General features: G+C 42.8%; 1 protein-coding gene across 3 annotated transcripts in view; it reads left to right on the top strand.

Moving 5' to 3' along the window:
• Positions 1 to 26,279, top strand: part of CTNNBL1 (catenin beta like 1) — a 158,824-nt gene that overhangs the window by 111,669 nt on the left and 20,876 nt on the right. For all 3 annotated transcript variants that reach the window (XM_087445287.1, XM_087445286.1, XM_087445288.1), the window contains exons 12-13: positions 17,304 to 17,401; positions 19,679 to 19,759. In XM_087445287.1, the coding sequence (XP_087301413.1) occupies positions 17,304 to 17,401; positions 19,679 to 19,759 (179 nt within the window). The remainder of the gene's footprint in view (positions 1 to 17,303; positions 17,402 to 19,678; positions 19,760 to 26,279) is intronic.

The following is a 26,279-nucleotide window of genomic DNA, read 5'->3' as shown; positions in this document are numbered from 1 at the left end:
TGCTGATTTACAGCCATGCCCAGCATCTGCTGAGGCTGCTCATCATTCCCCTTTACCGAATATTTATGATGAAGCAGGCTGGGGAATTCTTTCCTTTAGAATGCATCTTGGGTTCCATAGTGGTAAACAAGTAGGATTTGTTTCACAGAAATTACTTTGAAGTCAGTTTTTACCGGAAACCATCTGTTTTGTATAAAGCAAAGGGACATTGGCGTTTCAGTTTATAGCTTTGTTCACAATGGGCTCTTTGCTTATTTCTCACAACTCAGTTTGCTAAGAAGTACCCTTTGGGTGCTGTTAAATTTAGTTCACCACTAGAAAGGCAGATTTGGGGCAGTGGAAGGAAAGCTGGCCTTGGGAGTCAGATCAGTCTCTCTGGCTCTTACCAGCTCTGAGAGCTTGGAAAAGACACACAACCTTTCTAGGCCTTATTTTTTCTCATCTGTTAAATGGGGAGAACAATTCACTTCAAGGGTAGTCATGAATATTAAGTGAGAAAGAGTATGTGAAGCACCTAGCACAGTAATCTGGCATATAACACTAATAAATATTTTTTTTCCTTTTAGTAAAGACCCATTGGGAAAGGCACTTAGATCTCTCAGGCCCTTAGTTCTTTATTTATACAACTATAAAATGGTTGCACTGGGTATGAAAGATTAGCTTGTGAGAAAAGGATGATGGCAAAGTACTTCATATATATTTACCAGTTGTTGATTATATCCTGTTAGTAAAACAAAGCATGGAATCCTTCTTCACAAATGCAGTGTGTTTTTTAGGATTAACCAGGGTAGGTTCTTTTATCTTCTCCCTGTTATGAGTCTGATCCCTGTTAGAATATTATCCTGAAGCATTTTCTCAGAGATGGCTTCATGTTTTTCCAGTAGTTTTTGTGTGTGCGGGATTACAGAATGGTTTAGTTCATTAGTCTCAAACCAGAAATGAAAGAACTATGTTAGTGCAGCACTGAAAATCCTCCTGTCCTTTCACTCTGCCATGTTGCTGGCTGATGGAACAAGCGTTAAGAAGTCAGACTTTCAGAAAATGAACATAAGGCCTTCTTGGGTCTGCAAGCAGGTTTTTCTGGTTTCTGTGGCAATCAGCTGTAGCCCTGGAGTCTGGAGGAAGAGTGTGTGGAGCTCAGCAGTTGGTGAGGCTACAACAGCTTCAAGGAGGACTTGGCTGCTAAATATGGGAAGAATAGGAGGAGGAGACCGGGGCTGTTTGAAGAGTGCAAAGGCAGGACTGGTGCATAAGATGAAAGTAGTGAAGAGGTAGGTTTAGATCATTCCCTGAAGGCCCTAGAAATAGGCTTTTCTTTTTTTTGTAAACTGAATTTCTAATCTAAAGCAGGCATCCAGGGATGGCTCTCGAGAGGAGTGTGAAAGCACCTCCCTTGCTTTGGAGCTGTGATGATCAGCTCCCTTGCGCCAAGGCAGGTTGATACTTGGAAAGTAGGAAATTGGAATAGCCTCGAAATCACTGATGAGGGGGGAAATGTGGGAGAATTCTGGCATTTGTGCCTAAACTTGGGTGTATCCAAATCCAGGTAGTACTGTGTCATGCTATGACGGTGTTCTGCTGTGCCTTCCCAACCTGTGATGTCTATTTGAGAACACAGCTAACTGTTGAAAAGAACTCTCAAAAAATAAAATCAGGGGCCAGCCACATGGCGTAGCGGTTAAGTGTGCGCGCTCTGCTCTGGCGGCCCGGGGTGCGGGTCCCGGGCCCGCACCGATGCACCGCTTGTCAGGCCATGCTGTGGTGGCGTCCCGCATAAAGTGGAGGAGGATGGGCATGGATGTTAGCCCAGGGCCAGTCTTCCTCAGCAAAAAGTGGAGGATTGGCATGGATGTTAGCTGAGGGCTGATATTCCTCACAAAAAAATAAACAAATAAAGTAAAATCACAGTATAAATATTCAGGGTGATTGTCTCATTTTAGGATGTAAAGATTTTTTGTTTTTTGTTGGGTGTGGGTAGGGAGAGGAGTGGTATATAAGGTGCTTTTCAAACCCTGAGAAAGAGCTTCTAGGCCAGAGAGTCAGTTTATTAATTTAGATGAAATATTCCTATCAGTGACATGCTATAGGAAAGTGAACTGTAACCAGCCACACCTGACAGACAGCCGTCTTCATCAGAGGGGCTCATTGAGGAACTCAGTGTGGTGGTCAGAACCCAGCGTCTGGGTCGTCTCATGCCCATTCTTCAGAGTACTGCCAGCCGTGGGGACTGCGAATGTGAGTCTTGACGGGAATACTGAGATGAAACAGAGGTGCTGGAACTCCAGGCATTTATTTCTGCCGTTACAATAGAATGGGGGTTAGTAAAAAAAAAAGCTGTATCCGTCCTTCCAGCCAGGTTCTCTAGAATATAAGGGAAAAGTGTTCTAAGGAGGCCCTTTGAGACGATGAGGTAAAAAGAAGGGAAAGTGCCTTTTCACTAGCAGTTACTCCTATTTCTAGGACTTTCCCCACTGGGATGTGTAGCTGGTCCAAAAATGAGTGAGACCGTACACTCAGCTTTCTTGGAGTGAATACCTGAACTGTTAGGGCACCAGTCTTTCTTTGGACTTCCTGGAAAAGCATTTACTGGATTAATGTATCAGTTAGGAATTGTAGTTGATTGCAAGTAATAGTGACTGGAAATAACAGTGGTTTAGACAAAATAGAACACAGAGGTTTATTTCTCACTCACATAAAACAAGTCCAGAGGTCAGCAGGACTGGACTGGCAGCTTCATGGTGTCATGAGGAGCCCAGGTTCCTTCTGTCATTCTATTCTGCCATCCATATCACAGGGCCAGGGATGTTTGTTTGCTCGTTAATGTGCCCCAAGCACGTGTAACGGTGCCTAGCATCTATTTTCAAGATTTCCTCATGATCTCAGATGGCTACCAGAGTTCCGGTTATTATGTCTATATTCCAAACAGTAGGAAAGCAAAAAAGGGGAGGGGGCCGGGCAGAAGGGGGCATGTCCTCTTCTGTAAGTCCCAAATACCAGTTCATCATAAACATCTGACCCAAAGTTAGGTACATGTTCATACCTAGGTATAGGTCATACCTATAAGGGAAGCTGCAGTTTATTTTTTGTTTTTTTTTAAACTGGGCACATTACCAAATAAATATAGTTTTATTAGTAAGAAATAAGAGGAGAAATTGGGTAAGCAACTAGCAGTCTCAGCTCGTCGGGATGCTGCCACTTGGTAATAGAACATCTTTCTTGGGCAGAGTTTGGCCAGGCTTTCTCAGAGTTCCTGAAGTCACTGGTGCCCAGCTCACTCTCCGTGGTGCTCTCCAGAACCAACATCATTCTCCAATCCATACTGCCACCACTGGAGTGATGGGGTTCGTTTGACTGACAGAGCACATTGTAGGAGCTATAGAAAACTATAGAATCAGTCATTTTCCACTAAAGATGGTTTTGTACACACGTGGCAGGTACTTAAGACTTCACGGACCTCTCCTTAAACCCATCTGATGTAGGGACCTTCCCTGATACATGAACGCTTGACCTAGGGAACTTCATGCTTTCAGCTCAGGCCCCTGAGAGGGAATGTTATGTGCCACATTGTTCTGTTCTTTTCACTCTGAGCCCTTGGAGAATAGTTATGTGGCAGAAAGAAGCATTTCTTGAGTGTACATATCCCTTTCATGCTGCAAGGCACATTTTCCCACAGATACAGGGCTGTAAATTAGTTAAAATAGCACTTAAATAGTTTTTTAAATCCATAGTGCTGCCAGAACTTTGAAAGGAGGGAAAGAAATCCCCTGGAAACAGTGAAAATAAATCAACGAAAAGCAGCACCTATCATATTGCTTTGCACCCAGTAGGTGCTTAGACAATGTTTGTGCAATCTCATTGCAACTGAACATTGAGAATACTGAAGTAATTTGGCTACATTTCAGGTTAAATGGGTTTCAGTGGGCCTATTTCAATGGAAAATACATTCAAATTTTCAAACAACATATTAAAAACTACTTTTTAAAAAATAGCCTTTAGGAATCTCGTCATTTATATTCCAAGTTCATATCTCTCACTTATTTTCTTGCCTTCTTCCTCCCAACATTTTCTTGAGAAAATTTTCATACCAAGAAGTTGAAAGAACTGTATAGCAAATGCTCACATACCGACCACCTAGATTCTACAGTTCACATTTTACTATATTTGCTTTGTCGCGTATCTATACATCTCTCTGTCATCCATCCATTTTAGTTTTTAATGTAAAAAGTAAGTTGTAGACATCAGTACACTTCACCCTTAAACACTTCAGCATGAATATCATTAACTTAGAGTTCAATTTTTTTTTTTAATAAAATTTCATCAAGTGACACACAGATCTTGATTGCACCGTTTGATGAATTTGGACAAGTACATACTCTGTCAAGGTACAGAGCATTACCACCACCCCAGAAAGTTCCATCATGCCCTTTCCTAGTCAGATTCCTCCTCCCACCTCAAAGATATCCACTGCTCTGGGTTTTTCACCATAGATTAGGGTAGCCCCATCTAGAACCTTCTATCAGTGGACTCATACAGTGTCCTCATACAATGGGTTCGTACATCTTTTAAGGTAAAGCTTTCACTCGGCTTACTGTTTTTGAGATTCATCCATGTTGTTGTATGCATCAGTAGTGTGTTCCTTTTTATTGCTGAGTAGTGTTCCATTGTGTGGATGTATTTTTCCATTCTTCCTGTTGACAAACTGTTTCAAGTTTTTGGTCATTATGAATAGAGCTACTATGAACATTCTTGTACACGTCTTTTTGTTGTCATATGTTTTCATTATCTCTTGTAAATACCTAGGAGTGGAATTGCTGGGTCATTTGGTAGTTGTTCACATCTTTTTTTGATAACTAGAATCTTATAATTGAATTGAGGAAGGACCTTAAAAATTATCCAGGCCACTTCTCTGCTTTTATAGATAAGTATTAGATAAGGATATTGAGGCCCAGAGAGTCGGTGGAGAAGAGACCAGATTCAGTCACGTCAAAGATTTTTCTTAAAGTTTGAACTGGAAACTCATGTTTTCTAACTCTACTCTGGTGTTCTTTTTTTTTTTTTTTTTTCGCTGAGGAAGATTCACTCTGAGCTAATATCTATTCCCAGTCTTCCTTTTTTTTTTTGCTTGAGGAAGGTTAGCTGTGAGGTAACATCTGTGCATCTCCACCTTATATGTGGGTTGCTGCCATAGCATGGCTGACGAGCAGTGCAGGTTCACACCAGGGATCCAAACCCACGAACCCAGGCCGCCGAAGCGGAGTGCACCAAACCTAACCACTGCATCACAGGGCCGGCCCCTACTCTGGTGTTCTTTATGTCATACTTCCTTTCTTCCCCTGAGAAAGGGTCAAGGAAACTGCGCTTCCTTCTGAAAGATCATTAACTATTTCAGTTTTTACTTAAGGAGAATTGACTATTAGATGTACCCAAATGCAACATATTGTGTTTGTTCTGTATGTTTCTGTAATAATGTGGATCTAGTACTGCTTCTCCTCCAATGTACATTCCTGTAAATCTTCCAGGATGACCTTCTGGGACACAAATCTGATTATGCTGCTTATTCTCCATCATCTATGCTGTAGTTCCTTTAGGATGAAGTCCAGATTCTCTGTCTGAGTGTGCAAGGTTCTTGTTTACTTCCATGTCAATCCCACCTCATCTTCCATCCCATCACCCACCCCCTGTAGCCTAGCCTATGTTGTGCTCCTTCGTATCTCCGTGCCTTTAAACCTCATATGTTTTGTCTGGAATGCTGTTTCCCCTTTGCCTCTCTGATAAATTTCTCCTCATTCTTCAGAATTTGGCTCATCCTGACCCTCTCAGAGAGTCGGTTATTCCTTTTTTATGCATGTGTACCTCCTACAGCTAACTCTTACCATGGTGTTTTGTTAGAATGTCAAATTCAGTATTGGTTGAACTCCTGGCACAAGACTAGACAGTGAAAGGTATAGAGATGAATGGAATGTGGGCCCTGCCTTTGAGGGGAGATTGGGGAGATTCATATAGCAGAGTGGTTTCAGGACTGCATCATCAGTACTTATGTGGCCAGCAATGTAGGAGAGAGCTCATCTCCCATAGTGTTCTAGGCGGTAAGTATTTTGAAAACTTCATCAAATGAAACTATGTCATGATTTTATTCACAGTACTAGTGGGATTGAATGCTTTTTTTCATATGCTTATTGGGTATTTTTTAACTCTGAGGAAAATCATCAAATTTTATTATGGTGGAACTAACTAGGTCACTTCCTAGCTGTGAAACCCTGGGAGGCAAATTTCTTTTCCTGGCTGAGTCTCTAGTTTTTCATCTGTAAAACAGAGAGAATAATAAGACACGTTCATAGGATTGTTGTGAGAATTAAATGAATATGCGTAAAGCACATATACACACATGGTAGGTTTACAACAAATGTTGCCTCTTTTTTTTTTTTTTTTGGGTGAGGAAGATTAGCCCTGAGCTAACATCTGTGCCAGTCTTCCTCTATTTTGTATGTGGGATGCCTCCACAGCATGGCTGACGAATGGAGTATGTCCGCACCTGGGATCCGAACCCGCCAACTCAGGCCGCTGAAGTGGAGTGCGTGGAACTTTAACCACTTGGCCGCGGGGCCGGCCCCCTGAATGTTGCCTCTTTAAGTCCCCAGTCTCTAATCTCGTGCCTGCCACATATTCAGGATTCAGTAAATGTTTGTGAAGAATAGGAATATATAGGAATGTATGTATTTTGTGTATGTGTTAAAAGGGGCTATATATAGATGCTCACACATATCCATCTGTCTTGAGAAGAGTGTTTGATTTGACTTGCATCAGTATTCAACTGGAGGGGCTGAGCACACACGTGTGACTCTTCTTGGGTTACCACATCCCATGCAAGACAGATGTCCATTATAATGAAATGTAAAAAGGGAAAAAATAATAATAAAAGTAGAGGAGTGAAATGTTATGGCTTGATTTGACAGGGCCTCCTGCTACTTCAGCAGCCAGTGCCGGGCATGGAACAGATTAATCTGTATTCCAACCCATCACCGCTGAAGTCAAGATCAATCTAATTAGGGTATTTTAAACATCCTGTTTGCATCTAGAATCTTACCATGGAGCAGGATGTCTGTCCATCTAGGGGATCTTGGGGTGGGGGAGGTGGACAGCAAGATTCAGCAATAAAACAAAGATGGTTTTAATTTTAGAAATGAGAGAAGAACACTGCTGTAAGATTGCCTTAAAACAAAAGAGCCGATGGCCTTAGATGTTCCATGGAAACAAAGGCAGCTCTGCGGCATGGCCTTGAATTTTAAAATGGCCTTGCAAGGTCTTGCCAAGACATGGGCCTGATGGTTGAAGTACAGGGACTGTTTCCATCCTAAGAGTAGAACTCTGGCTGACCCATATCTTTCTTAACCATTTGGGCTGCTGTAAGGCAGATGCAGGCTCTGCAGCTGGCTGAGCAGAGTGGCCCTGAATTCATTCTCCAGCCAGCCAGGCTGGGCCAGTACAGTCAAGTGTCGCTTAATCACAGGGATATGGCCTGAGAAACGCATCGTTAGGCAATTTCATCATTGTATGAACATAATAGAGTGTATTTACACAAATCTAGATGGTATAGCCTACTACAAACCTAAGCTATCTGGTACTAATCTTATGGGACCACTGTCGTATATGCAGTCCATCTCTGACCGAAACGTCATTATGTGGCTCATGACTGTATTTAATGCCAGGACATCAGGATGTTGGTTAGGGTCCACTTTCCGTAGTCCAGCATTTATATTTATCCGTGATCTGCACCCCTCCCCGACCTTTCCAACCTCATTACCTTTTGTCCTCCCTTCCCTCCCGCCACACTGATCTCTTCCCAGTTCTTTGTCTGTACCCTGTGCATTCCTACTTAATGCCTTTGCTTCATGCTTGTCCATCTGCTTGGAATATCCTTGTTCCCATTGCTCCTTCTTGCTTCAAGCCTCTTCTCTTGCCTTCTTTTCTTCAAGGCTCAGCTCAAGTGCCACCTTGCCTACTAATCTTCCCAGATCCCCTGAGTAGGAGAGTATTTGCTTCATCAGTAGTTTCTGCCCCTTTCCCATTCACTATCACTGTCTGTCAAGTAATTTTACACATAATAGACCTCAAGCACTTAGAGGGCAGGATCGGTGTCTAATTGTCTCTGTCCCCAAACACTGTATCTTATACCTTTGTCGGATTCTATTTTATGAGTAAATGAATGAATCAGTGTCAGTTTCTGTGCCAGAGATCCCTAGAGGCCTTCTGCTGTGGCCAGCTCAGCTTGCTAGTGCCTCTCCTCCTCTCTAGTGAATGCAGTCTTCCCCTGCCTCTTGGCACCAAAACTTCAACAGAGATGCAGGCAGGACACCTCTGAAATCTGGAGGCGTTTCTCTTGGCACAGAAGAGTGAGGAAGTCACATTTAGGGGTGGTTACTGTGCACCTTGTCACCTTCTTCCCTCTGTTTCCCACCTCCCATCCCACTCCCCACCTTGGGAGACTTCTTAATATAGATAGTATTCCATTTATCCCTGACTTGAAGAATGTGATTCAGGTCTGTGCTTCAAGAATTAAGTGTGCCCATAGAACCCACAGTCCTGGCTTCTGTCTGTCTGCCAACTTTACCACAGAAAACTTGGAGCTGTGGGCTCACAGCCACTCACTTGCCAGTGTAACACATCCAGCTGGGCGTCCCTCCCAGAAGTCTCTGAGAAAAATGTTTGCCTTTTGTCTCAATTCTGACTTCCCAAATTCCAGTCTGTATGACCACCTCTACCCATTCCCTCTTTTTTCCTACCCCATCCTCACCTGAATTAGGGGCCCTTCGCATATGTGCTGTGCATGTTCCACGTGTGCCGGTTAATTGTGTATTCTGTTGTCTCTGTTGATTTTCTAGCCTTGCTTCTAAGATGATGAGCTTCTCTAGAGTGGACTATCCTCTTTCATCTCTGCAGTCCCAGTACTTGCTACATTGCCTGGCACGTAGTGGGTACTCAGAAGTTTGAGTAAAGGAATGATTGGTGTACGTACCACTTCATGCCCTATAATTAATTGTCCTGTGGTTATAAAACTTATGAAGGAGACGGCATTTTTCAGTTCCTCTACAGATCATGTGTTGTGTTTTCTGTTCTTGCAGCAAAATCAAAAGGCAAATGATTACCATGGCCAAGTATGTTTATTTTTATTAACAGGTATGACCATCTCTGCTTAGATGTGTGTCCTTCAGCTTACTGGTAAATAGCCCCTACCCGCTTCAGGTCTGTCTGCAGGTCTCCCAGAATCTTGTATTATTTGGCTTTATAGGCAGCCACACATAAGCACTTTATTTTAATTTATTTTGGGATTAAAGAGTCTTGAGTGAAATTGGCCTTGCTCCATTTTAGGGTTAGAACAAATCTCGAGTTATAGAAAATAGCCCTGTCAGCTGAGAAAGTCAAGTAATCTAAGTTCCTATTTTTCTCAGCAGGGTCTAGTTGGGATGACCCAGGCAGACTGAAACATGTTCAATGGCGGACATGTGATCAGGATGCGATATGCAAGGAGTTAGGTGGTGATCTACGACAGGTGCATAGGTGAGAGAATCTCTTATGATGTTCTTTTTCAATACAGCAGGACTCAAACTAATATCTGTTGAGTGCCTGCTGTGCACATATCTCATTTGATACAATGGATTTAATAGATAGAAGGGACAGCCCCATTTTATAAATAAGAAAACTGAGACTCAGACATTAAACAATATGCCATGGTTTAGTTTAACCAACTATTGAGTGCCAGAGGCAAAATTTGAATCCAAGTCTGCCTGATCCTAAAGCCCCACATAAGGTTAATTCACTTGGTGTTTCTGGAGCACATCCCAGGAGTTAATCCTCTCAGTGCACCCGTGTGTCTTTCTCAGCAGTGGGACACTGTAGACCTAGTTGTTCACAGGCCTGTCTATACATAAATAGCTCTCCTCACAGAGAGAGGTGATGTTAACCTATTGGAATCTGGACCATACTTTTTTTAAGAGTGAGGATGGGAAATGCTAGTCCACCTCATTATTTACAAAAATGGCAGAAACTGTAAGAGGCTGGTTACAGTGACTGTCAGTCTGGTTGTGCCATTCTGGAAAGACCTCTGATCTGGGTGTACTAGATCATGGGTTCTTGACCAAGGAGCCATCCCTAAGAAATGGGAACACTCTGAACCTCCATGAAAGTGTTACATTTGTGTACGTATTTTGGAAGGAATAGCGTGCATAAGGGTTCATCAGATTCTCAAAAGTGCCTGTCATTTAAAAAAAAAAAAAAAAAGATAAATTACAGATCTAGATTCCAGTGGCCTACAAAGTTCTTTTTTTTTTTTTTTTTTTTTGCCAAGGAAGATTCACCCTAAGCTAACATCTGTTGCCAATCTTCCTCTTTTTACTTGAGGAAGATTTGCCCTGAGCTAACATGTGTGCCAGTCTTCCTCTATTTTGTCTGTGGGTTGCCACCACAGCATGGCTGCCAACAAGTGGTGTAGGTCTGCTTCTGGGAACCAAACCTGGGCTGCCGAACTTAACCACTAGGTCACAGGGCTGGCCCCCCACAAAGGTACTTTTGACCTGAAGCAAATCACACCCCTTATCAGGGCACCCCTGGGGAGTAGAACCATAGATTTCTAATTCTCTTTCCAGCTCTGAAAATTGCAGAACTCTAATGGACCCTAGAGAATCAAACTTTTAGCCCCTTTGCATATACCCAGGGGTCTAAACCATTGCTAATCGCCCTTGAGAGGCCCTGAAGAGATTTGAGCTGGGGGGAAAGTGGGCCAGAACCACCCCTCTAGGCAGTTTCAGTAATTAGTGTCTGAGGCAGCCAGTTGTCTGACTGTTGAGAAGGCACCAGGGCCTCACGCTGGTGCAATTTCAATACTGGCTCTCTAGTCCTCCGCCAGGACCCCTACCTCCCTACCTAGTGACTTTGAAAATGTAGATTTCCCCTCTCTGAAGCCTTGTGGATTCCTTTAAAGTGTGTGTGTGTGCGTATTCGTTCTGCTCTTCCTGGGCCCTGCCTTAGAGGTTGTTCTCTGCAGCGGGAGCCATCACATCCACTCCCTCTGTGCTGACAGCTCCATAGCCATCCTTCACCTCCATTTTTTCCTGTCGAAATGACAGAGCAGCTGAGCGGTGTTGGCCGGCAGATAAACCTGTTATCTCCCCTGCTCTCTGTGCCAGCAGCTCTCCCCATCTCCTTGGTGCATGAAAAATTGACACCACCTTGGGCTGAAATCTGTTCCTAGGGAAGCTACATTTATTAGTTGCTAATGAAACTCCCTGTGTGTGTGTGTGTGTGTGTGTGTGTGTGTGTGTGTAAAACTTGGGGTGGCTGAAGTGTTTTCCTATCTGGCAGGCACCAGTGACCTACCACCAGCCACAACACCGAATGGGGGTAGCATAGGCAGCTTTAGGGCTCCTGAAATTGACAACCTGTCCTTAAGTTAAAATCCCCAACAAATAGGTAAATGTCATTTGTTCTTAGTATACTACTGCAACTGATCAAGGTATCTCCTGCTGTAGGCTGGGATGAGCTGTCAAAAAGCATGCTAATATGATCTAGTGCCAAAAAAGCTGATTCTTCTGATTATTACATTTTCCTCTTGGAAAGTTACAGCTCCTAATACCCTCTCTCTGCCACCAGCACCCCACCCCCCATCTTGTTGAGATATATAAAACCTTCTCTTGTAACTCTTTCTCATCCATCTTAATCAGCAAGGTTAAAAGGGAAAATTATTGAGAAGTTCTGGTTCAGTATTTGTGGAACTGCCTAAAACCCAAAGTCTCTTCTTTATTTGGACTCTAGTAGAAATTGCTTCTGGAAAGAGTAATCCAGTAAAAGAGAGAAGAAGGTTGCTACTCATGTCTTAGTCCATATGGCCTTTTGCTTCGATTTCCTCTCATTAAAACTGTTGTTTTTTTAATACACATTTACATAGTGCCTGTCTTTTGGACACAGTGAGCCCCACATGAAGCACGTGTTCAGGCTTGGCGTGGTTTAGTTTCTGGTCTCTCTTATCTTTCTTCTTTAAAAGCTTTGATGATTACCTTTTATATGTGGGAAGCCTGTACTACAGTAAGAAAAGCTTACAGTTTAAAGTCAGACAACTTAGGTTCAAATCTAAGCTCCTACCGCTTACTCAAGGATGTGACCTTAAGTGAGTTAATTAACCTCTTGGATTCTACGTTTATAAAACAGACTTGAGAATAGTACCTCTCTCATAGCTTAGTAGTGAGGATTCATTGAGAAAAGTCTGTACAGACTGAAATAAGCCTACTGTCATAGATATACAATAAAAATGGAGACAGTTATTGTTCTTCCCCACTTACTTTCAAATAGAATTTGAACCAGCTTACAGCAAAACAATATGGTGATACTAAATCTTAGCTTTGAATAAGAATTTTTCAGAAGACAAGTGTCAAACTGGGGGAAATATTTGCAACATATCTGACAGAAGGGTAATATTCTTAATTTACGAAGAGCTCATAGAAATCAAAATTGGCAAAGGATAAGGCCAGGCGGTTCACACAAAAAGCAATACAGATGGTCAGTAAACATCAGAAAATGTGTTTAACCTTATTTGTAACGAGAACAGAACATGCTAATCAAAAGAAGATTCCATTTTTCACCTGCCAGGTTGTCATAATTTGTAAATTGGATAGTATCCAATCTGAGTGAAGATATGGGAAAATATACTCTTTTATAATATATATATAATTATACTTCCACTCTTGGTACGTGTGTCTGTATATATGTGTGTGTGTATGCATATGTGTTTATATATGTGTGTGTGTATATACATAATAATATTGTATATATTATATAATAATGTGTATCTATAATTATTATTATTGCAGCATTGTTTCTAATAGCAAAAACAAAACAACCAACCAAAAACTGGAAACCGCTTAAAATACCCATGATTGGGGCACTAGTTAAATTATAATAAGTTCTAGATAGCCATTTAGAAAAAAATGAAGTGTGTGCTGATATGGAAAGGTATAGTAGGGAACATATATATATATGTATATATGTATATATATAATTTTTTTTTCTGTCCCCTCTGAAAATGTACACAAGATACTTTGTAGGTTTTTGTTCCTTGGGAGAGAAGAATAGGGTAGTAAGAGGAGTATGGGAAAAGAAAAATATTAGTAGGTGCTCAACAAATACTTGTAGACTATATTTTATACCTTTTTGTATAGTTTGATTTTTACCATATACATCCATTGCTTTTATTTTAAAATCCATTGGTGGAGGATGAAGGCAATCGATAATAAAGCGATAAAAGAAATTGTTTTTTGTCATTGAACGTAAACTCATCTTTGAGCTTCCTAATAGCCAAGGCAAAGAGTGAATGATGATAAGAAGCACAAAAATTTCATCAGGAAAGAGAAACATTTTCTTCATTTTGATCTCTAAAAGGAATGTAACTGCCAAAGATTGATCTAAACTCAGATCTAATCTTCTCTCTCCCCAGCTTAAAATTCATTGGTGCATCCTTGCCACTTTTCTCCATGATTCAGCCTTTGCCCCCCTGACTGGCCTCCCCTCCCCCAGGAGTATGGAACATTCCATCCAAACTGGCCTTTGCATATATTATTCCTTTTGCCTGGAATCCACTCTCCTCTTCTTTACCTAGTTGTCAGCCATGGCTGTTGTTTATGGTTTTTTAAAGATTTTCAGTTGTTTGCTACCTCCAGTGGGAATCCTTCTAGGTCAGAGATCCCTCCTCTGTGCTCCCTGTGCTCTGTGTCCCCTCTGTCTACCTCAGTGATGGAACTTGTCACACCACACTCTAATTATTGTTTTGTTTTCCCCACTAAATAAGGAGCTCCTTAGGGTTAGGGATGCTGTGTTGTTTGTTGGGGGGCCCTGAGCACCGAGGGCTTGACAGGCACAGAGATGGGTGAATGACTGAGTGAGTGAGTAATCTGAAGTTTGAGTTCCACCTCTTTCACCAGTCAGCTGTGTGGACAAGTCACTTCTCTCTGGGCCTTGATTTTTCCATCTATACAAGAGACTTGGCCCAGATAATCTATGAGAACTCTCTAGCTGATTTTTTTTTCTTCCTCTATGGTTGTCAGATAGTCATATATATACATGGAGGTTGTTACTAGTTGTCATGCTGAGTAATTTCAAAGTTTCAGAACTGAGCTTGTTAGAATTCACCGCATTTATTTTGGCCTATCGCACATCTGTTTACCAAACAGCTGGTAAACAGATTCGGCATAGGCCAAAATAAATGCGGTGAATTCTATCCACTATCTATGCAACAAAAGTTGCTTGGCCCAAGATTGCATAATTGATTATGTCCCCCACTCTTCCTTCCTCTAATCTTCCCTCCTTGATATACACAGAGGTCAGAGGACTTCCCCTGACATGTGCCTCCAAAGAGGTGCCTTTCTCATCCTGAGCCGAGCTGTCGTTTTTTTGTTGTTGTGAGGAAGATCAGCCCTGAGCTAACATCTGCTGCCAGTCCTCTTTTTGCCGAGGAAGATTGGCCCTGGGCTAACATCTGTGCCCATCTTCCTCTACTTTATATGGGACCCCGCCACAGCATGGCCTGACAAGCAGTGCATTGATCCATGCCCGGGATCTGAACCTGCGAACCCCGGGCCACCGCAGCGGAGCGTGCGAACTTAACCGCCACGCCACCGGGCCAGCTGCCTGAGCTGAGCTGTCTTGGTTTACTGTCCTTACTCTGGGTTCATGATGTTTTTTGCCTTCCTGTGAAAACAGGGCCTGTTCTGTCCACTCTCCCTTTCTGCCCTCACCCCACCTTACTCCCTCTTCCCTGCTCCCTTGCTTTTGTTCTAAGTAAAAATTACACCACCTCAATCCCAGCCTCACACAAAAGTTAAAAGAAAGATATTGGGATGAACCTGGGGTCTTGAGAAGGAATATAGTACTCCTGTCCACCGTGTATTTTAAGGAAAATTTTATACTTAAAAAACTGAATCTACCAATTGGAAATATTTTATTGAAACTGATGGCTCCCTAGGAAAAAGCCATCCACTTCCTCTCAAATGCAAAAAGTCTTTAAGGACCATTTTGTAACTGACCGTTTGAGAGCATATTAGCAATGCAAACGTGTTATTACTCTGAACTTGGGATAGGCATTTACACAAAAGGGTAAAGAAAGCTATTTGAAAGGCATTTGAAAGATATCCAGAATTCAAAAGTGGTTTGTTTGTCCTGTTCCCCACCGCCACCGCCACCACCACGGCAAACTTGTATTGAGAGCCTGCTTTCTTCCCATTCATTCAGTAAGTATTTCCAAAACACCAGTATGTGCCAGGCATTGTTTTGGGACTGGGTATATACCAATGAACAAAGCAGACTAAAATCCCTGCCTTCAAGGAGCTTACATTCTAATTGAAAGGAAGCAGTGAACAAAATAAGTAAATTATATAGTGTTTTAGAAGGTTATGTGTACTGAAGAGAAAAATAAAGGAGGTAAGACTTGGGAATAGGCCGTGTTGGGGCATTGCATTTTTAAATAGAGTGGTCAAGGGAAAGCCTTGATGAGAAGATGACAGTTGAGTAAAACTAGATTTGAAGATTAATCCATGCAGATAATCTGATGAGGAGCATTTCAGGCAGAGGAAACAGCAAATGCAGAGGCCCCAGGACTGGAGCATGCCTGCCATTAGAAACACCATTTAGTCTGAGTGAGTTGAGGAGTCATTGGAGGGTTTTAAAAAGAGGAATCATGGGATCTGACTTGAGATTTTAACCTAAAAGATCTTTCTGGCTGCTCTATGGAGATGAGGCCAAAGTGGGCAACCGTGGAAGCAGGGAGACTCACAAGTAGGCTGTTGAATATTCCAAGCAAGAGAGATGGTAGTGTGGAGCAGAGTAGTGGCAGTGGGGGCGGTAGTAAGAAGAGATGGGATTCTGGATATAATTTGAAGGTAAAGCTGACAAAGTTTTCTGTGGGACATGTGAGAAAGAAGAGAATCAATGATATCTCCACTGTTTTTGGCTTGAGAAACTGGAGAACCTGGTTGCCATTAACTAGGTAGAAAAGACTATGGGGTACAGGTTTGAGGAGAAAGGTCAAGAGCTGGGTTTTGGACGTGTTAAGTTTAAAGAACCTGATAGAGAGCCAAGTGGAGAGAGCAGGTGGACAGGTAAATGCATGAGTCTGCGTTCAGAGAACACGACTGACCTATAGACACAAGTTTCAGAGTCATCAGCTTGTAAATGGTTTTTAAAGCCATGGGACTAGGTGAGATCCCCAGGGAAGTGAATGTAGCTAAAAAATAAATGTCTAAGGACTGAATAACTCCAGCCTTAAGATATCGGGGAAATGAAGAGGCAGGGAATGCTTCTGATAGAAGTGAGGAAAAAACAAATAGAAAATTATATCTGTGCTACAGAAAGAATGCTTACTTGTGGCTTTAATTAATAGTCAAGTGACTTTTTGAAAGCTCAAGGTAACTTTGACATATGAAGATGCTCTTCGGTCAGTTTTCAGATAGAATATCCACACTGGGGGCATATCATTTCAAAATAAACTTTACTCTGCCATTTCTCCGTGAGTAGACTTCTGCCACCTCCTTTTCAAGGTCATTATTCTTGATTTTAAAAAATTCTTTTTAAAGAAAAAAATCTCTTTACAGCTAAAGCCTATTAATATACCCTTCAATTACCCTCTTCTTCCCAAGGTAGAAGAATAGTTTCTCATAATAGAAGCCTGTAGATTATGTGAACTCAAAAAGCATTGTATCATTTTGAAGTAGTTGCTGTCTAGCTGCCTTTAAACTTGAAGTGGGGGTTTTAGCTGCACCAGAATGTAAGTAATAGCACTGCGACCCTATCGTATTTTTTTAATTCTGGGATATTTACTTGGGAAAATTATAAGATAGTTTGAGAATATGATAGAACATGTCTTATTTGTTCATTACATGTTCATTTGTTCATTATATGAACACACATGGCTGATGTTCATATTCTGTTCATAGATTATTTCTGTAAATGGAGGATTAGTTTAAGGTTGTGTTGTGGGCAATAAGAATCAATTAATTCCAGGCAGAATAGAAATTCTAACTTAGTTTTGATTCACTTACTCAAGTTGTCCTTGACAATACCATCCCTTTTGAATATGTTTCTTGTGCAGTATGTGAAGATCAATTTAGTTTTCCATGACACAGTTTAGGTTCTTGTCTTATTAATCAATAGCAGCAGTCAGGGAAGGCCTACTTATTCCTTCTTCAGTAGAACCAGACCAGGCTTGAAGAGAGGCAATAATTACTGCTCTGATCACAGCGTGTTCTCTTTTCTCCTTCCCAACCCAGAGCATGTCTGTTCTATCCTGGCTTCCCTCCTGCGGAACCTGAGAGGGCAGCAGCGAACCCGGCTTCTGAATAAATTCACTGAAAATGACAGTGAGAAGGTGGGTGCCTATTAGACTATAAGGATGGAACCAGGACCAGTGAGAGTAGAAGGCTCTTTACCCGATGCGACCTGATGGGTGCTGAGTTGAGTGTTTCTGCCCTAAAATATCTTCTCTAGCATTGCTTTGAATCTCAAAGGTTTTTCTAGTTACTCTGCCTTTCATCTCCAAATTCATTCCCCCTGGGAGTAGTAACACCTTAGAGTGGCATCAGCTAATACTTTAGGGGGATTTTTAGACCCAGTGAGAGTAGATTATAATAGGATTTTGGTTGAGGGGTGGGGGTTGCACAGCCTAGCAAAGTGGTTAAGAGCATAGGCTTTGGATTCAGACATCTGGATTTGAACCTAGTTTCGCTACTTTTGAGATGTTTGCCACTCTGAGCCTCATTTTCCAAACTGTCTTTAAAATGGAGACATTAATACCCATCTTGAAGCGTCAATGAGAGTAAGATTAAATGAGGTCTTACCAGGTAGTGGTGATGAAAATGAAGAAGATAATAAGGAAACAGTAGAGCCTGTTCTAGATGGACTATGGAACATGGGAATAATCATGTAAATGAAATTGGATAGATATTTTATATTATCTAGCATGCCAAACCATAAGATTTTCAACAGTAGCCAGAGCTACCGTTTATTTAATGACTGCTGTGGATAGGGTAATACAGCGGATACCTTTCATTGTTGCATATGTTCTTACAACACTACGTGGTTTATCCTTTTGTGGGTATTATTCACATTTACAGATAAGGAAATTGAAGCTTAGAGACATTATGTGACTTGCCCAAGATCACACCACTAATAAGAAGCAGAGCTGGGATTTGAACTCCAGGCTGCTTGAGACCAGAAAGCCTTTGTATTTTATCACACCAGTCATAAGAAGGTGATTCTAGATGAGTAAAATTAAGGACCAAAGCCCCCTTTTTAACTTGCAATAATTTCTTTCCTTCCTATGTCCAAGGTAAGGCTGAAATTTTTTCCTATTTTGGAGAGAGGTGTAAGACTGTCTCTTTGAGCCTATCTCAGACCATTTTTTCTACCCTCAATAGCGTGTAGCTTGGTGAAGAGGCCATCAGGTTAGGCACAGAACATCTTAGCAGTCATGTCGTCCTGATGACATTTAACATTTGTGTTTCAGTTTCCTCATCTTTAAAATTAGGGTTACTGGGGCCGGCCCGGTGGCATAGTGGTTAAGTTCGCACGCTCCGCTTCGGTGGCCCAGGGTTCTCAGGGTGGACCTATGCACCACTCATCAAGCCATGCTGTGGCGGTGTCCCATATACAAAATAGAGGAAGATGGGCACAGATGTTAGCTCAGGGTCATCTTCCTCACCAAAAAAAAAAAAGAAAAACTAAGGTTGCTTTCTTCCCTGCCTACCTTACCAGATTTTCTTTGAGGCTTAACAAAATAATGGACACAAAAATACTTTGTAAACTGAAATATTTAAGATCTTAGGGTCATCATTGTTATCCAGAGAGGTTTAGGCACAGTCTTCCTAGACTGTCTGATACTGTGTTGAAGCAACATCTGCTATTAACCAATATAAGCTCTTGGGTAAACATCAGGATTGCCAAGAACCATGGTGGTGCCAACCTAGTAAAAAGATAGGTTAGCTGCTTAGGCTGGCTTCACAGTGTTCCTTCAATCTTTTGGAAGTCTAGGGAAAAAAAACTCTTTTAAACCCACTGAGTGTTCCTCAGGCCATGTTTAAAGCATGATTTTTGCTAAGTTTAAAACTGATTTTTAAGTTATTGCTGAGCAAAAGTCAGGGCCTTTTTTTAAGTTGCTGAAGGAGTTTTTCTTGCACTCTTCTGACTCAGAAGCAACTAAAGAGATTTTACTCAAACCTTTTTAAAAAAAGATCAGCTCTGGGGCAGAATCTGAACAGGAAAGGTGTCAATATGAAAAGAGAAATTTCTGTTCTAAGTGAATATCAAGTACGTAACTTCAAGCTCCATCTCTTTGCAAGAAGGGACTTGAATTTTTGTTGATGTATTTGTTTTTATCCGCTTGAATTCATGGGAGTCCTGGAAGAGCTGGGAATGCATAGTCGCCTTTTGGGAATGGGCCTGTGTTCAAACTGCATCCATCCTAAGTGTTTGCTCTTTGATCCATTCCTGATGTGTTCCTACGCAAAGCTCATATCCAATGTAAGAAGTGGTACAGTGGGTCTCTTGTTGTGAGGAGTGACAGTCAGATGAATAGGAGCTCCACTGTTCTCTTGCCTTGCTATTCTCTTTCCTTCTCACTCATATCTATGAAATATGTCTCTTTCAGGTTGACAGACTGATGGAGTTGCATTTTAAATATCTGGATGCAATGCAAGTGGCCGACAAGAAGATTGAAGGGGAAAAACACGTATGTATCCCTACCTATCTTTTGCCAGCTATTAACTTGCACTCCATTTCATTCCCTTGTGCACCTCATATCTCCCCACAGGAGAGGCAAGGGCAAAGTTGCCATCTACCCTCATGTGCCACCTAACATGTAAGAGCAGAGCAGATGGAAGTCTGCCAGTGGTTATATCTGCTCTTCTAACGGGAGAGCAAGTCCTTTAAGAAGAAGGATGTAAAGAATTGATCCGGGTCTGACCCTGGAGTCCAGGTGATAGCTCAAGTACCCTTGACAAGAGCTTCTCTTAGGAAATCTGTCCAAAGTTCAGTGCTGTGATTGGTACCACACTGACAGAGTGTGTCTTGGTACACGTTCTTGCTGGCTTCTGGAGTCATAAAGGAAGTATTCAAAGGAAGGGTGATCACAGGATGTAAGACCTGGAAGGAAACTGTGAAGTCATTGAATCCAGTTCCCCCATTGACAGATGAAAAACTGGAGACCTAGAGAAGGGAAGCTCTGATGCATTGCAGCAAAGCCTACACACCAGGTTCAAAATGACTGGCCCTCATTTTCTCACGCTGATGGTTGCTGAAGGAAGTGAAACCTGCTAGATTTTTTTTCTTAAGGGGCTGTGCTCACTGTGGTGTTATCCTGCCTTCTGTGTTTTTCCCCTGCTTCCATTTTGTTCTCTGCTGTCTCTGGCCGCTGTAGCTTTCTCATCCGTCTCCTTAATCAGGGCAGGTTTTCATGTCTGTTGTTTAATGTCCGATTTGTATTCTCTTCCCTACAAGACATTCCTCAGTCTTTGGTCACATTGTAAAATGATTCTTTCCTTGCTTTTTTCAAAGTCTGTAATAGACCTCATTTTCCTTGTGATCTTGTTTGCTGTATCACTCCATTTTCTTTTCACTCTTCTTCCCTTAAAGATGCACTTGAGGCTTCTGAACCTGACTGCTGGGAGAGCCAGTTTGAGCACTGGCTCCTATCTGTGTTGGGGAGTCTAGCTTTACGGCAGAGCTGTGTGCACTGGTGGTTACACGAGCATTTTCCCTCAAGCTATGCCTCAGGCCAGAGTGAGAGACTGGAGTTTGGGGGAAGACAGTGACCCTATTGTCTGTGTTCTGTTTCTCTTCACCCCTTCTTATCCACCCCTCGTCTTTCACAAAATATACTTTCATTTATGAATACTAGTAGATTGGGACTGTGTTTACCACTCTTGTGATTTCTCTGTGCTACCTAAAACTGGTAAGCCCTCAGAGGTTTGTTGATTGATTGAATTGATTGACTGGGACTTTCTTCTTTTGTATGGATACTACTAGAAAATAAAAGGCATAGACTAAATTCTAAGGCTGGACTTCAGATACCAGCGTGTTCCACACACAATTCTTTCATTCTACCCACCCCACTGCCTTTGTTTTGTTCTTTGTTTAAACTTTCCTTTTCCATCTTTTCTTCCCTTTATAGTGACTTCTACATGATGGACACTTAGTGATCGTTGAAGTGCCAGAGTAATTTATTCTTTCTCTTTGTCTGAATGATAATTAGAAACAAATTGAAATTTCCCTAGACTTTTCTGGGGAAACAGCTGTGAGACAATTAGAACTCTCCCTCTGACAGACCCCCTGTGCTATCTGCTGGAGGACATTTTCAGGGGTAGAAGGAGCACTTGGCAGTCAGGGGACCTAGAATTTTAGTACAGGCACCACCTGTAAATCAGCACCTAGCCGTGGCTTGTCACCCTGCCTTATGCAGCCCGTTTCTTAGCTATAAGGTGGTGTCAGCAAAGGTGATCTCTAAGGTCGCCTTCAGCTTACCATTTTCCCTCAGGTTCAGGTGAACTTCTTTGGTGACTCTGGACAATGGGCTGGATGAAAAAGCACAGCGAGAGGTTGGTCAGTGACCAAGCTGTCTCCTAGATAGAGGAGCAGCAGCCTGGCGGCAAAGGTGTGCGTGAGGTGGGGAGTCACGTAGCCCTGGATTGGAATTCCAGCTCTGCCACTTCCTAGCTCTGAGACCTTGGACAAATGAGTTGATCTCTCTACACATTGGTTTTCTCATCTGTAAAATGGGAATAATGCCTCCCTTTGGGGCTTATTATGAAGAACTAAGTGTAAAGTATGTAAAACACCTTACTCGATAAGTAAAACCTGCTGCTGCTGCTGCAAGATTTTCCTAGCTTCCTTTGGAATTCTTGTGTAACTCCTAAGTAAGCCAGGCAGTCCTCTCCCTGAGAGCATCCTTGCCAGGTGTCCCGGAAGGAGTCACTCTAGCAGACCAGAGTGTTGGCACCATCGCATGCTTGGTTTGAGGTGAAGCTGGGATAGACATTTTTTTTGAGGGAGATCGAGTAAGCTGTTGGGCGTCAGGGAGCAGCTTGCATGTAGCTGTTAGGAACTTGGCCTGCTTCCCACAAGATTATCTGTTATCAGCATTGAAGAGGGTGTGAAATTGATTAGCACTGGCAGAGAGTAATCGCTGCAGCCACTCTCCCCAGCATTCACAGAGCTTCTGTGTGCCACAGGCACTGGGGCCCCTGCCATTCCCTGACAAACATCTGTCTCCTTGATGCCAAGGCTGTTTTGCTGGGCACTGGCAAACATTCCAAGGCCATTAGTGCTCAGCAGCCTCAGTATTGCTCAGAGAGACAGGGCAGGGTGGGGGTGAGGGATGCATTTGTGAGCAGTGCTCTCTGCCAGCACTCAGGCTGCGTCCTGGCAGGTGAAGCCGCCTCACAGGTGTCAAGTGACTTAGAACAAAACGACCTCTTTTTCACCTCTCATTCATGCAGTCTTTTCTCTTAACTCATAAAAAATTTGTTGACTCACTCCCCCCCCATCACCATTAAACTTGGATGTCCTACACCCTTTGGAAACTCAGCAAATATTTGTTGACTTGAATTGAATGCTTATTTCTCAGGCGTTTGATGACATTGACTGTCATATCAGTAATGAATAAATATCTCACATGCTTTGCCAAGTCTGCAACAAAAAAACCTTACGTAACAGGATCAAGTATTGACCCTGATAACAAGGGTCAGGTATTGACATTTTTAGTGTCTCAGAGCCAGCATCTTCCCTGTAAACTTCAGACTCCTATGGGCGAGTGCAAGTGGCCATGGTTTGCAGTTGACCAAGATTCACTGGAGAGAATCCAGTCATTAGGCAAATGTTTCCCAGGCACCTGCTATGTGCAAGGCACTGGGCCAGGCACTGGCCAGAGGTGAGAGTTGGAAGCACCAGTAAAAGAATGGGCCCCAGGCGGCCCGGGGTTCCCCAGTTCAGATCCCGGGCGCGCACCGACGCACCGCTTGTCAGGCCATGCTGTGGCCGCGTCCCATATAAAGTGGAGGAAGATGGGCATGGATGTTAGCCCAGGGCCAGTCTTCCTCAGCAAAAAGAGGAGGATTGGCAGATGTTAGCTCAGGGCCGATCTTCCTCACAAGAAAAAAGAATGGGTCCCAAGAGTGCTGCTGCTGCTGCTGCTGGGCTAGAGTCCAGGGAACAGGGAGAAGCTGTCTGCACCTAGAGTCACCCTCAACAGTTTTGTGGATGAGGCAAGATTCGAGCTGAACCTTGAAAGATAGAGATGTATAGGGCATTTCCAATCTAAAGAGGAACAGGAACAAAGGAGGAGCAGTGGGAAGCCAAGTTAAGTTGGGGGGCAAATGATAAGTTAAATTCCAGGAGCAAAGGGTGTGAGAGGGAGACCATGGGCTTTAGAGCTGGGCTTCTTCCTGGTTTCTGATTGTGGACAAACAGCCTAACTGCCCCAGTCTTATTTTCTTCCTCAGTGGTGTTTTCTTTGTAAGGTGTATGTCCCAACCTGTGTACTTTGAGGAATTACATATATAGGAACTTGGTGACTTAGATATAATACACACGAAAGCTGCTTTCACAGGGCCTGGCACAGAGTAGGTGGCCAGAGAACCTTTAGTTTCCTTTTCTCTTTAAGGACTATTTGCACTACCATCACATACACATACACATTTTCTTACTTCCCTAGTGCTGCCAGATTTTGCACGATCCGAGTCCTCACTGCCTCTCCAGCTTCCTCTGCTCCCACGGTGCACTACCTTCCTGCCTTGTAGCCTTGCATTTGCTTCTCCTTTCTGCCGTGGCTCTTCCTGGTGGAAGGAGTGCTAGTGCCTCCTTCCACCTTCAGGTCTCAGCCTAAATGTCACCTCCTCAGAGAAGTTTTCAGTGATCACCGTATGTAAAGTAGTGCGCCCGTCCCCAATGCTGCTCCATAACATGTAATTATTTTATCTGTTTATTCACTCTATATCTCTGTAGTTTCTCTTGTTCATCATATTCTCAGGACTTGCATAGTGACTGACATGCAGTAAATGAAGGACCACTGCTCATGAGATGAAATTAATATTTGCCCGTGGGTGTTAAGGAAGATAGAGGGCCCTAGGTTTTCTACATTATTCCTTAACTCTTGTTTTTAATCCTAACTTTTTCTCTATGATTAGCCTCATCATCAAAAATATCTGAGGACAACTGTATAGATTCTGTGGTATAACTGCAGCTATATTCAACAAGGAAAAATACTGCTATTTAGAAGAGTCTACAGAGCAAACTGATAATTTTAATACAGTTAGTTCAGCTCACATTACTGCAATAATCTGTGACTAGCAAAGACTTCCGTGTCTTGGGTAGTGGCCCGCTGCTTTCATGTTATATTCAGTGTCCATTCGATTCCAGGGCCACAGTGTATCTGGACATACCCTCGGGGTTCCTGGTTAACAAGATTTGACCTGAACTTTTTAAAGGGCATGTAATTCTTAAGACTCTTCTAGTGAGCAGCAGTTCTCTGGGATCTGTAAATATCCAGGATGCTTGTCTCAGCAGATTTCACCTGACTCCCTAGACAACACGAAGCCCAGAAAATACCAAGGTCTCTGTTACTGGGGAGATGTCCTGACTTCTCATTGCTCCCTTCTGCCTTCTGTTAGTTAAATGTACAGAGATGCCAGGCTTCTTGCTGTCAGAAGTAAGACGTAATTATATAGGTACTGGCAGGGATTTTAAAAGAGGGAGGAGAGCCTTGGAGAGAGGTCTTCCCTTTTTTAGTTCCTGGGAAAATTATACCCAGCAGGTTTATTCAATTAAATGTTCTCACCACATACTTTGCACCGTAATGACTTAGAAATTGAATGCTAATTTTGCCACAGTTAAATCATTCCAGGCTTCATCCTGGAAAGAGAAAGATGGACTCCTTGTAATGAAACAGTATCCACAGGACTTGATGTCTGAAACAGACTTGACTATTTCCTTAGCATTTGAAACTCATTTAAACATTTGTACAAAAGGGGGTACGTGATCCTAAAGCACTGGGTAAGTATGCAGACAGTGGAAGTGTGAGACTGCCATTGATTCTTCTGCTAACTGTGCTGGAAGCTTCTGGGGCACACTTAGAAAAAGAGAATCCTGCTGAGAGTTCCTCTCAGCTGTTCTTTAAACCAGTAGTTCCCAAACTTTCTCAGTCCGTGAATTGCCAGAACACTGCTTATAGCCAGTAGAAGCCAGTGATGGTGGGGGAAAGAGTGTCATGGTGTCTTTTTCTCTCTCTTGCTTCCCTCTCTTAGACACCCATAGATTCAGCCATCTGCCCATTCACGCTCTACTGCCTCTTGCCCATCCCCTTCCCAATCACAATCATCCTTTCTGCCATTGGAGGAGAAGTCAGAGGACCTGAGTTCTGGTCCTTTGCCTCTGCCACTTACCTTGCAGTGTGGCCTTGAGCACTGTTTTGCTTTTCTCATCTTCTCTGTTGTCCTCTTTCAGTGGAGTTCGTAGGCTCTCGCCTGCCATCCTCACAGGCTTGTTGCAAGGTCTGATAAGATCAGGGCTGTGCAGACTCACATAGCCACTCCCACTGGACATCACCCACACGCTTTTCTGGCTCGGCAAGTCCAAAGTCAAGTTTGTGGCCTAACCCCCACATATCCCTTCCCCTCTTCCCCACACCAGGGCCAGTCACCAGATTGACCAGGTCAAAACCCCGGGCATCGTCTGTTTATTCCTTTCTCTCCTCCTCCCACTACACGTCCACCTGGTAAGTTTTACCTCTGACATCTCTGCATCCTGTTCACTTTTCTCCGTCCTCACTACCAGAACTTAAATTCAGGCTACCATCATCTTTTTTTCTTGCATTAGTGCAACACCCTGCTCACTAACTAGTTTCCCTGTCTCAAGGTTTAGCCCCTCCAATTCATTTCCTACACGGTAACCAGAGATGTTTCTAAAATTAAAATTGAATTACACCACTTGCCGGCCTAGGCCCAGTAGGCACTGGCTCTGTCTTCCCTTCAAGATGTGGTCTAAATTCCTTAGCCGGCCTTGAGGTGCCTCTCCCACCTTGGCCCCTGCCTGTCGCACTGGCTGTATCCTTCACTGCTCTTCCCCTCATCATGTGCAAAAGCCATTCGGCACCACTTGTGCCTCCCTAAACTTGTGCTTTCTCAGACCTTCTAGACATTTGCCCATTGCTCTTGACTCTGCCTAGAATACCTCTCTGTGCCATCGTTTTCTTACCCCTT

Source organism: Ceratotherium simum, chromosome 21 (genome assembly GCF_057802395.1).
Source record: "Ceratotherium simum simum isolate JZ-2026a chromosome 21, ASM5780239v1, whole genome shotgun sequence".
NCBI classification, from domain to species: domain Eukaryota; kingdom Metazoa; phylum Chordata; class Mammalia; order Perissodactyla; family Rhinocerotidae; genus Ceratotherium; species Ceratotherium simum.
This window is presented reverse-complemented; position numbering and strand designations above follow the sequence as displayed.